General features: G+C 39.8%; 2 protein-coding genes across 2 annotated transcripts in view; one reads left to right on the top strand and one right to left on the bottom strand.

Moving 5' to 3' along the window:
- LOC107662050 (serine/threonine-protein phosphatase 2A 55 kDa regulatory subunit B beta isoform) overlaps positions 1-10,052 on the top strand; it is a 57,720-nt gene extending 47,668 nt beyond the window's left edge. The window contains exons 5-9 of the mRNA XM_016451953.1: positions 6,238-6,415; positions 7,880-8,044; positions 8,562-8,731; positions 8,880-8,971; positions 9,434-10,052. Coding sequence (XP_016307439.1) covers positions 6,238-6,415; positions 7,880-8,044; positions 8,562-8,731; positions 8,880-8,971; positions 9,434-9,713 — 885 coding nt within the window. The 3' untranslated portion in view covers positions 9,714-10,052. The remainder of the gene's footprint in view (positions 1-6,237; positions 6,416-7,879; positions 8,045-8,561; positions 8,732-8,879; positions 8,972-9,433) is intronic.
- Positions 10,053-11,566: 1,514 nt separating this feature from the next.
- The window catches only part of tcerg1b (transcription elongation regulator 1b (CA150)), a 14,669-nt gene continuing 13,176 nt past the window's right edge, over positions 11,567-13,059 (bottom strand). Inside the window, exons 18-20 of the mRNA XM_016451835.1 lie at positions 12,563-12,646; positions 12,378-12,478; positions 11,567-12,175 (exon numbers count right to left, since the gene is read on the bottom strand). Coding sequence (XP_016307321.1) covers positions 11,974-12,175; positions 12,378-12,478; positions 12,563-12,646 — 387 coding nt within the window. The 3' untranslated portion in view covers positions 11,567-11,973. The remainder of the gene's footprint in view (positions 12,176-12,377; positions 12,479-12,562; positions 12,647-13,059) is intronic.

Raw genomic sequence — 13,059 nt, 5'->3', positions numbered from 1 at the left:
TATTAATTTAGCATCAATTTATGTCTCTCTTTCTATTGAGGATACAGTATACTGGTGGCTCTGGATCGTGGATATATTTAGGAGATTGTTCTTGAGACGACTGTAATGTGTTCAGGGCAGCAGTTCCATCACCTCCTCCTTAACTAACACTGCAGCCCACTGGAGACCAGAGCTAGAAGAGATTAAATCCTCTCTCAAATGTGTGTGTGCGTGCGTGCACAAAAGCAGGGCATTTATCACTTTGCACAGACTGAGCAGAGAGGAGAATGAGATAAAGGGGGAGGTAAGGGTGGATCCCTCGCAGGGAGTCCACAGGGTACATCTGCCCCTACTGTCAGACTGTTATCCAGCGCGACGAGGGGCTACCGAGTGTTTACTGCCTTCATCTGCGTCTGCACTCCAAACACGAGGGGATTCACCCAGAAAAATTGTTTCTGCTAGGGGGAGGGGGTTGTCACTGTCAATAAAACATATATCTAGAAAGGCATGTAGCCCTATACTTTGTGTTTGACTCAAAGACAAAAGAACATGTCAGCTAAAGGGATGTTTGATTTTGTTAGGCTATAAAAAGCAGCCTAGTGGAAAAAAGATACTTTCCAGGGACCAAGAGGGTGGTGCAGTGGCCCAGTGCCAGTGTGAGAGGGTTTTATGGGAACTGTTTGTTGATCTCATGCGTATGTTTGTATGCTTCATAAAACAAAATCATTTGGATTTTTGTTATTATATTGTACCCCATACAGTTAATTCTAGTCCTCGGCTTTTTCCTTTTTGTTTCGCTCCACTTATTTTCATTTTCTCATTTCAGATTGTCAGTCTGTGCATTAGTGGTGGGGATTTTCAGTGACTCTTTCTGCAGGTTACATTGTCACACCAGTAGGTGGCGATATGTAACTGTCTTTATGACTGGTCATTTTACTATCTCATTCTGTTTTATCTTTACTATCTCAATCTCATGAGTCAAAACTTATACTTAAGTTGTACGTAACTTTACAGTGACAACATGACACTGAGTTATAGAACATACTTTTACAGTCACAAAGCAGGTACTTATTTCAAAGTACTTACTGAGAGACAGTGGCGTACCACACATCTGTGAGCCCAATTAACGAGATGGGGCCCCTCCCACCAGCAGTAATGACATGTATGAAAATTTATTTTGCACCTGCTGCAACATACTACTGAGTCCGTCTCCCCCATTTACATTACTGATTTAACAGTAATGAATATGATGAATTATCATTGCATTGATGCATTTGATGTTATTATTGAATAAGGCTATATAGTGTTGTCACGGTACCAAAATTTCAGTATTCGGTACCAATACCAGTGAAAATCCACGGTTCTCGGTACCAAAAACCTGGTACCGTAACGTTTTCATTTTTTTAGTACCGACTTGGTACCGAAATACCGGGTCTTTTGACAACACTAAGGCTATATAATGTGCGTAGTTATTTTGATATCGCTTTTCAGTCAGACTGAAATCCCTGAAGGAATAAATATTTAGTCTAACATGGAGGCAAAAGTGCCGCTGCTCTGGTTTGATTGTTATTTTAGAAATAGTAGGAGGTAGGGCTGTGCGATTATTCGAAATCGAATCGAAATCGCGATTATAATCATCTCAATAAATTAGAATGTCGTGGAAAAGTTCATTTAAACTGAGCTGAAGCTTGACTTTGCAAATTTAAAATCGCAAATCAAATCGCAATCGCAATATTTGTCAAAAAAAAATCGCAATTTGATATTTTCCCCCAAATCGCACAGCCCTAGTAGGAGGATCCTTCAACAATAATAATACACAAACATTCACAAACAACTTTCTACACATCTTAACATACCAACTTTTGAAGATCAACTTATTCTTTTTATCAACTGACTACCACAAAAAAAAAAAAACAAGCAAAAACTCAAAATCGAACTCAAAACAAAAACGAATCCTTTGCGCTCTCCAAGCGTTTTGGTGCCAAAGTCTTTCACTGCAGCTTTAATGTCGATGTTGTGAGCACGGGCATTCTCAATACTCAGAAGAGCACAGTCTGGACAGTCTTTCTTGTAACATTGTGCTCCGGAGAAATGTCTTGATCACTTTCAATTTTTTGAACGAACGACAGCAATTGTATGGCAAAGTCTGCTTACAAGTCATCAGTGTACCGAACCGCTGAAGCATTTGCCATTTAAAACAGGTCAGACAAACACTGTCAGAGAAGCGCAGCAGCGGACCAGGGCACAAAAACATTGTTTGCATCATCAAGGTGTAGCTACTGAATTTGGTCTTCTAATGTGTTAATGCATTCAGCCACATTAAGGGTAATGATAATCTAAAAATGTGCTTCATGTGGTAACATCTAAATCAATTAATTTTATTTAAAAATGTTAAAAATGTTATTTAATATTATAAATATATTAGGTTACACCAACAAAACTAAATTTAAGGGTAAGAACAGGTAGAAATAGCTCTTTAATATAACAATTGCATGTTGCCACTTTTTAAACGTTTAACGTAAAACTTTGCTCGTTGCATTCATATTCTGGGCTCTTCTGCAGAGTTTGATGTTTTAATGCCACTGTCTTAATGCATAAGCTAAGTTAAACGTAAAAATATCCACTCCGATTACGGTGCCGTTTTAGAAGTATATTGTTTATGACAAGTGAAATGTGAGAGAAAATTGATTTTCCCTGGTTGTTGATTTAGAACACTAAGCCACGTTAAGAGTCTTTCACGCGCTTTTCCACTCCACTGCACTACCTTTGCGCTTGCATTTTGTGTCTTTTGCAGTGTCTCAAGCATGTCACAGCGTTTTAAAAATGCAGCGCTCAAATCAAAAGAAGTTTAAAAGTTTAAGAAAGAGACCTTGCGTTTTTTTTCCAAATTCCCCTTGTGCGTCTTGGATATTTCAAAGCAAAAACTTGTTCTGTGAGATTTGTGAATGTCTTTTAGAATGTCCTGCGACGGGGCCCACTAAAGGGGCGGGGCCTCCACGCATCGCGGGGGCTGCAGGGGTGTCCGGTACACCACTGCTGTGAGAGTATATGATTTTGAACGCAGCCATTGTGTTAATGAGTGAGATGAGTACCAAAATTACAGCATTTGGTAATTTTTGTAGACTCAATAATTTAATTTAATTTAATTAATTAAACATGTTTAAAGACATTCAATACATTTAATACAAAGTTCTGTCATAGGTTCTAACACAATCTAATATAATCAAATCATGATTGGTTTCTTTCACATCAGCAGCCAATGAGCTTGCTGCTCAACATTGAAATACTCAGCTAGTACTTGCTGTAGCAGTTGCAGTGGGCTTCAGAAACCCTCCACCGTCCCCAGTTCCACCTTTATAGATCTGCTACAGGGGAATTTCATCTATGTTATACATGGGGGTAATTTCATGTAACTTATATGTGCAGCAGCAGTATTTCTTGCATGCTCACAGCAGCATGTCTGTGGATGTATTAGCAGTAGCAAGTCTCGTTACTTGCTCTGCTGCAGTAGTAGCAGCAGCGTGGAAGATCTATTCTACCAAGACCCACATTAACACATTGCCGTGTATATTATCATGATACATTTTCAGAGAGTTGTCATGACAACTGCAGTTAACAATCAATCAGTTTGAAATGACTACTGTTTCATTCTATTCTATGTGATTTTTGAAGTTTTTAAGAAAAGATTCACTCTTCAGTTTTTACTACCTGCTGGGACTGATTATATGTATAAAATAGGAATAAAACTTCCACATACTCTCTCAGAATCCATGCTGATTTATGATTTCCAACTAACATAAAATCTGCAATGCTAAAGATATGAATTATGTATAATGTTTTAATAGTGTACTCACATATACAAACCCCCTCTTATCATTAGTGACTGAATATCCCAGCAGTCTTAAGTTAATTAATGCTTGATTGAAAGATAATAGCTTCAATCAGTCTTGATTGCTCCTGTCAACGGAATTCATGACGCTATGCTCAATGAGCTAATTTCATTATTGAAAACACATATAGGGTAGTAGAGGACAGACCACACAATGCAACAAATCTGAATTCTCCTAAAATATGCTTTATTTTCTTAATGAAAGCATAATTTAATGTTTTCTGTTTAATTTGAAAAATGACATGAACATTACATTTGTGAGATTAGCCCCACCAGAACATCATATTTTTAAGCAGAATGCTATTTTTCTTTGAAATATTTGAGGCCTGCTATTGCATACGTTTGTAAAATGAATTATCAGAGTGGTGAATGCAGCATACATCAACAATAGGGCATCCCTCACCCCACCCCCATCCTCTAACGGAAATCAGAAGATGGAGATGGAGTTCCCATGTGTTAGGTGATAATGACCTGCCTTGGCAGTGTGTGCCCCTCTTCCACCTCCCACTGCTCGGTGATGAGTGTTCCTCATCTCTGTAGTGAGTAGGACTTGTCTTCCATGCCACTTCTGTCATTAGTGGAATTACTGATACAAAAAAACAAAAAAAACTCACGGGAAGTCAGACACTGACTGCGATGCAATACCCCTCCTGTGAAGCACATGTAGGAACGTTGGCCCTTAGATTAGTCATCATTAAAGAGATGATTGTCTGCTTACTATTACCATGCTGCATTGTGGGAGTTAGACTCCAAACGTCTTCAGATCTTGACAGTTTGGCTTTGGGAGTCGGTTGGGACTAGGTGTGGGCAAGTAATTTGAGAACAAAAGACCACCTCATTTATTTCAGCTCCAGGTACTGTATGGTATCTCTATTTGTTTTCAGAGGAAATAACAATAACACATTGTATACTAAAAAGGATTTTTCAGTGTCTGATGCTGATATTTGGAGGATAGGGTGGCTGATGATCCAAACAATTCCAATATAGATCCATATAATTCCAATTTCGGTCCTGGATGCTGATTAGTCAATACAGTGTTCCGGCAGAGATAGAATACAAAATATAGTAAAAGATTTGACGTAAAACACCTGTTCCTGCTGAACCTGGAGAACCCATGAAGACCGACTAAAAACTTTTTTTTATATATATGACAATTTTATTTGTATATGACAATTTTATATATAATTAATATTATTTATCGAGACCTATTGCATCATATTACTTAAATATAACAAATGAGAAATACACAGAATTGCCGAAATTAAATTACTTATCTTAGGCAATATTTAATCAAGATTCAAGAAATTGAATAGGCTAAATTTGGGCTGGCTCATATAGTCATTCACTAATGGGAAGGACATCCATCCATTTTCCAAACTGCTTGGGATGCTAAAGCCTATCCCAGGTTCTTCGGCCAAATACAGGTAATCACCCATGGCTGATGGCCAGTCTATTACAGGTCTAACACATACATGAACGCTCACAATTTAATATTTAATTCACCTATCCTGTATCTCTTTGGGTTGTGGGGGAAACCAGAGTTCAGTTGGGACCTGGGACCTGAGCCACCATGCTACAGGCGATGTTTTTAAAGGGTCATGAAACCCCAGACTACTTTTTCTGAGATTTTAGCGGAGGTGTTTGTGTTGCACATCATAGAAGACAATGTTAGCATCCGATCATTTTAACTGTTGGAGAAAACTGGTTAATTTTAAGCTTCTTTGCGCTATTTTCATCTTCCGGGTTCAAAATCTACATTGTGTTGACGTCACAATTTGTGACGTGGCAAAGGACTATAGTACATCGATGACGCGTCGGTGTCTATTAAATTATTCATGAGACTGCGTGTTCTTATCCTATGAGAAGATGCTTCGCTTAATTATTCACAACAGCATGTGTTGATTTGCTGTGACAGACGTTTCAGAGTCTGTGAGATGACATCGCGCAGAATAACTGAGAGAAACGTTCATGAATCGAAGAAGAGTGTTTGTTTTTGCTTTGTAATAAGAGTTCGGCACAAACGCGATTCTTTCACTTAGTGAGCATAGCCGTTTTTACAGCTCTGTGACACAACCCGTCAAAATGCTTATATAAACGCCACAGAATAAGACTGTCAGAACGCTAAGCTGTGTGTGTGTTGTCTGTCTCCCCTCTAACCCCCTCCTCCGTGCCGCTGCGCACCACGCCCACTTTTTTACCATTTTTTAAAACTGTGGTTAAAACTAACCAGTGCTGAAATGGGGGGTTTCATGACCCTTTAAGCAAATATTTAAATTTTTAAGAATCCCATATCTCGGTTCTTATTGCAAATATTGACGTTCCCTTTGGTGTCTCTCTTTTCCAACCGTGTGTCTTCCTTCTCCTCTCAGGTGCCCGTGTTGAGGCCCATGGACTTGATGGTGGAGGCAACACCACGTCGCATTTTCTCTAATGTTCACACCTATCACATTAACTCCATCTCGGTCAACAGTGACTATGAGACATACATGTCCACGGATGACCTGAGGATCAACCTATGGAACTTGGAGATCACAAACCGAAGCTTTAGTATCCTTTTACAATCAGATGGTTGATGACAATCTGAGATGGTTGCATGTCAGAAAAAATATTGGGTCTCTGTTTTTTGTTATTGTACTAAAAGAACTGGGTTCATACATATATAAACTGCTTATCCTAATTAGGATCACGGGGATGATGGACTCTATCCCAGTGTCTCAGGCCAAAGGAAAAGAAACACCCTGGACAGATGACCAGCCCATCACAGGGCCTGTTATAAGAGTGAAAATGTAAAAATTGAATACTTTAGGTAATGTGCCAAGTCAACATATCTATGATATCTCCTACACTCTAAAAAATGCTGGGTTAAATACAACCCAGTGCTGGGTAAAATAGGGACAAACCCAGCAATTGGGCTGTTTTGACCCAGCGGTTGGGTTACATGTTTAACCCAACCACTGGGTGAAAACAAACCAATTGCTGGGTTTGTCCCTATTTTACCCAGCCCTGGGTTGTATTTAACCCAGCATTTTTCAGAGTGTACCGTTTGGCTATAATACTGTTACTTGATGGAAGAATTGATTGTTGTGCTTATACATTTTATCATTAATATTTGATAAAAGCAATGAACCTTTTTGCATCATACGTCACAGCATCCTTTAACTATTGTAAAATCACAGTTATGCCCTACCCCCTGTGGCTTAATGCTTATTTTCCCAGTAGTCGCTTTGTACCCAGACACAATAAATACTGACAGGCTTTTGTTACAAAACTAAGGACAAAAGGAATCCGCTAAACCAGCAATCAAACAAACCCAATAAACCACCTGCAGACTGTCTCTGCTGTCACTTAATTCTGACAGATCACACCTCTGTGATGTACATTACACCCCTTACCCTTTATCAAGTGTCCACCACTAATCCTGACCCCTGCTTTGCCGTCCCAAAGGTAAATAGTGTCCAGCTTACTCAGGCACGCATCCCCATCGATCACTATTGATTACTGTTCTCAAGGACCCTGCAGAGCTGAGATGAAGAGCCTGTGGACAGTCTGTATGGGTGGCTATGGGTTCTGTACAGTCGCTCAAGGGATAAGAAGATAAAGCCTGTTATTAGCCAAAGGTCAGACTGTAAATGTTTGATCCTCACAACATGTCATGATGGATAACCTGTCACTACATGCATGCATGTAATGCTATATTTATGGCTCCTAGAGTTTTTTTATCAAACGTTTTTTTTTTAAATATATATAAGCCAGTTCTGAAAGCGTAAATTCTCTTGGGAGAAATTTAGCATGAGAGATTTTCTCAGTTGCGGATTTATCTCTTTGTAAGCTGGTTTCATCCAATCATTTGGGAATGTAGATCTGAAGTAATCCACCATATGTATACTGTAGGGCCAGACACTTTAATCAAGCACGACATTTATGGAAAGGGTTTTAATGATTCATGGGGAATTCCATGTGCTTCGAGTGTATGAAATGTAGGATTGTGGATCCTTCACTCTGCCTACTCAGATATTGTGGACATAAAGCCAGCCAACATGGAAGAATTGACCGAGGTGATCACAGCGGCTGAGTTTCACCCTAACCAGTGCAACACGTTTGTCTACAGTAGCAGCAAGGGCTCCATAAGATTGTGTGACATGAGAACATCCGCACTTTGTGACAACCACTCTAAATGTGAGTTCACTTTAGTCTTTGGTTTTCTTGTTGGAACTTTGATTGAGATGTGCCATTCATTTCGCCTGCCAACTCTTGGTAGATATTTTTCCTCAAGATCTTGGTTTAAACCAAACAGGTTAAAGCCATTTTGAAATTTCAGTTGGGTTCACAACCAGACCTTCTATGACCAATATGAGAATCAATCCAAGACTAGACCTCTTAAGGCCCAAAACCAGAAAAAAATCCCAATTCCAAAACACTGAGTTGGTCCAAGAACTAGGGGGTCAATTTTAATTAACCGATATAGAGAAAATACTGAAGTTATTGCAGCATTTAATTAAAAAACTTTGAGTATTGTATTGTAGTACAGAGTTCTGTAGTTGAATATGAAAGTAGTTTGAAAGTAGTATAAACTGACACCAAGATCCAGACCAAGGCCATGAGAGGTTTTAAGACCAAGGCCACAAGATCAAGCCCCAATTCTGCTCCTGAAATATTACTTATATATTAATGTATTCTTGTTTCTCTTCATCAGTATTTGAGGAACCAGAAGACCCCAGTAATCGCTCCTTCTTCTCAGAGATCATCTCTTCCATCTCAGATGTGAAATTCAGCCACAGTGGACGCTACTTGATGACCCGTGACTACCTCACAGTGAAGGTGTGGGACATCAACATGGAGAGCAAGCCTTTGGAAACTTACCAGGTATTGGCTATGCAGACTGGACAGTGACCCGTGATTACATTTATAATGATTGGTTTATAATGACATCAAAAACTAGTTTTATTGTAGTTGCCGGTCAAATATTCCACTAGGTATTGATCATCTTTGCTTTCGGTTCTACCTTTGACAGGTCCATGACTACCTTAGGAGTAAGCTATGCTCACTGTACGAGAATGACTGCATCTTTGACAAGTTCGAATGTGTCTGGAATGGAACTGACAGGTCTGTCAAAAGCAGGGGTGTCTGGTCCTTCTCCTGGATGTCCACCTTCCAGCGTTTAGCTCTATTCTGGAACTTTTGAGTAATTCTGAAACCCTTGATTAGCTTGGAGCCAAACTTTACACCAAGGATGGCCAACTCTGGTCCTGGAGAGCCACTGTTCTGCAGAGTTTAGCTCCATCTCAATCAAACATGCCTGAAGAATCGAACCTAAGTCTCCAGGATTGCCTGAAAATTGCAGGCAAGATATGTTTAATTAGGGCTGAAGCTGACCTATGTGGGACAGTGGCCCTCCAGGACCTAAGTTGCTCATCCCTGCTCTACAGGAAGATGGACCGCCAAGATAAGGATTGGACTCCCCTGGTCAAAAGCAATCAATCACACATGGTTTTTCAAATTGATTTTGGACTGTATGGTGCTGGTATCAGGTAATAAGAACTAATTGTCTTATTCCTTTCCCATTAGTGTCCTAATGACAGGCTCCTACAACAATTTCTTCCGTATGTTCGATCTGAACACTAAGCGCGACGTGACTCTGGAGGCCTCGCGGGAAAACAGCAAACCTAGAGCCATTCTCAAGCCACGCAAAGTTTGTGTTGGTGGCAAGCGTCGGAAAGATGAAATCAGTGTGGACAGTCTGGACTTCAGTAAGAAGATCCTACACACTGCATGGCACCCCAACGAGAACATCATCGCTGTGGCCGCCACCAACAACCTCTATATATTTCAGGACAAGGTCAACTAGCATGTAGCTCTAATGTCTCCAGTTATCACAACGACAAGAGGCATTATTTCTCTAGATGAACTGGGGGTGGAAAGGTTGGACTCACTAGCAGTGAACTTGTGAGGAACATCTAGATGAGCTTTGCCTTCTACAGCAGATTTGATACTGCACTGAATCTAACAAAATTTGAAGGTGCACTGCAAACTACGGACAATGACACTGGCTGTTGGACTGCTTTTGTTTTTAATTACTTCAAATCTCCCTAGCTATAGGTTTGTTGGTAATGCACAGCAATACAAAGTGGATCCTTTTACCTTTAGGGTGCTTTCACACCTGGCCCGTTGTTTCGGAACCTGGCGCGTTTCCCCACTTAGCTCGGTTCGTTTGGGCATATGTGAACATGGCAATTGCGCTCGGATCCGCGCCAATACAATCGTCCGAGATCGCCTGAACGAGGTGGTCTCGGCTCGATTGAAAACAAACTCTGGAGCGGTTCGGTTGTAGTGAGAAACCAATCCGATCTAACGGACCAAGGAACCAGGCTATATCACAATGTATAATGGGTAATTACATAAGTTCCGTGAAAAGAATTAGCTTTGTTGTTTTGCTAATACTTCAAAATGAACCTGTGAATGTCTGTGGGTGAGCACGTCTTCGCCATTCAAAATAAAAAAGCACACTTTCATTTTATAATGCCGTCTTATTGCTCCTCTTCCCAGTAGGTGCATTTTAAAAATGTTTTCCCGATGAATCCTGGACTCCTGCTCAAAATGATAAATTCATATAAGGACAGCTACAAAAAACAACAAGCCCGCAAAGCTGTTGTCGTTCCATCCTGACGGATGATAGCCGTGACAGCGGTGGAATCCCGGAAAATAAACCGTGAAACGTTGACCAATGAGAGAACAGTTTACTCGCGCGTGACTTGTATTAACAAATTTGGTCCGTTTAGAAACTTTGCCGTGTGAAAGCGAACCGCACCAAGAATAAAACACAACGTTGTAATAATTTTAAACCGTTTTGGAACAAAGCAATCGATCTACAGGTGTGAAAGCACCCTTAATGTTACTAAAGGCCCTTTCACACGAATTCACATCAGGGCGTCTCTCCAGCACCATTTGACCTCCATGAGAAGCATCGTAGATGCCATTATGGAAGGATGTTGCTATGTAAAGCAATCAAAAATGTATTTGAGCAGAAAAAAGAGCCCTTCTGATTGTTTTGAAAGAAACGGAATGTGTTTCTCTGAATGTCATGATATGCCTTTGAAGTTGAGCAGAGGCACAGCATCTTCCATCTTGCTTTGATTTTTGTGCTGGCGTCTCTCACGTAATGTCATGCGAACTTGGTAATCGTTGGATGTGTTTTGAAAGTTCAACTGAAAAGCCAAGTCAAATTTGACATTCAGTGCTACAGTATTTGTGTGCAACATTTTAGCTCGACACTTCATGCTGTTGTGTGCAATGCATTGAAAAGTCATGTGAAAGGGCCTTATGATAGCGAGAGGAAATGTTTCAACTGAGTCAGTATTCAGCCTACATCTGATTCTTGCTTCTTGGCAGGACAGAGGATGCAGATGGCTTCGTGAACTGAACATGTTGTTGTGGCTGCTGTGGCCGTGAGGTATCCAACTTTTCAGCTTCCAAAATTGTATTTCTCATTTTACTTTATGAAGGAAGGTGCATGCATCAAAACCCAGCTTATGGGTTGATTGATGCAACAAACAGGAATGGTGTAAAACTTAAGTAAACAATGTAGCAACTGTACTGTATGTTCTGCTTTTTTGTTCTAATTTTATAAAGAAAATCAAGAGGTACACATTTTGTATTCTTTGATTTCGTGGCCTGTGAAAATTACAAGATCACAACAATTGCTAAAAAAACAAAAAGGTTGCATTTATTTCCATTCAACACATACAGAAATATAGCAACAAGTCCAAATCAAACCACTTTAAGAAACATTTCACATGTACTACAAGGTACACGACTCGTTTCACACACTGTCTGCATTGGCCTGTTGTATTAACAGCCTGCTACAATTGATAATCCACAAGACGCTCACAAGAGGCTGCAGTACCAAGTACAAATGCATTCCCTGCCTGACGACTGAAGTTCATAGATTGACATTAACAATTTGCCTTGTGCTAGCCTACAACTAGTGGGCATCATCTTGCACAGTTTCAGTAGATAACACAGCCGTTTCAAAAATACAAGTCTTTAACACTGTGCTATGATGAGTGCAGGGCTGGCTCATACTCAGTCCTCTAAGGTCCACTAGGGCTTCACTTCGTGGAGCGGCGGCTGGGTTCTGAGGCGGTTGGGGGAGGTGGGGGTCCCCGGCGGTCCAGGTCCTCAATGTAGAACATGATGAGTTTGCGGCGTTCTTCTGGGACGCAGTCTAGGACCAGGTAACGTTTATCATTTTGAAGGACTTTCTCAATATCTTTTAGGTGCTGGTCTGACTCTTGGATCAACTTCCGTGATCTGCAGAAAATATGAGATAGGAGTTCAACAGCTTTAGAAAATGGAAGTTAAAAAAACTAGATGATTATCATGTTCCTAATAGGGCTAATTACATTTTAACTTAAAAAAAATAATATTCTGTCATCTGCTCACCCTTGTACATTCTTCAGTCATACAGGTTTCAAGAGACGAGAATTTTTGAAAACGAAAGGAGCGTGCGTACCTATACGTGATGAATTTGGTTTCTTTCAGGAGAGTTCTGAAGTCAGCTTTGGCTGTGATATATTTGTCCTTTATGTAATCTTCAAATTCCCGTTGTTTCTTCTAGAAGACATGAGAGAAAGATAAGTCATTAATGTTGATGACAAGGCAAAAAAGGCAGTATGTCAACTAAACAATTCAACTTACTCGATCACTGCTGGAGAACTTGATGCAGCGTGGGTCATCTTTGATGATCTTCTTCATTTCCTTCCATGTGGTTGTTAGGGTGATCTATGATTAAATAGTTACATAAGCAGCATGAACACATGGATAACCCAAAGATACATACCATAAGGATCAAATAATGGAATAATCAAATCAAATAATCAAAAAAATTAATTAATTAAAATAAAATAAAGTTCAAATCAAAATTTGACTATGGATTTTTTTTTATGACTGGTACTTTATAAAAGCTCAAAAGCCCAGTAACAATACAAAAATAATATGTTTCTTTCTTTGTACCGATAGCCATCTATTAAAGTCCCCATGAAATCAGAAGTAAAGTTTTTTGGGTGTTAGTATCAATATGTTAGTCTTAAGGTTATCTATAAGGCAGTGTGCTCCAAAACAGTGACAAAATTTGCATTTAGAAGATATATGCTTTCAAAGCTTGCAGTTCGTCACTTCCGCCAAAACGGCTCAAA

Source organism: Sinocyclocheilus anshuiensis, unplaced genomic scaffold (genome assembly GCF_001515605.1).
Source record: "Sinocyclocheilus anshuiensis isolate Anshui unplaced genomic scaffold, SAMN03320099.WGS_v1.1 scaffold25, whole genome shotgun sequence".
NCBI classification, from domain to species: Eukaryota; Metazoa; Chordata; class Actinopteri; order Cypriniformes; family Cyprinidae; genus Sinocyclocheilus; species Sinocyclocheilus anshuiensis.
Note: the sequence above shows the minus strand (reverse complement) of the source record. Positions and strands in the feature narration are given on the sequence as shown.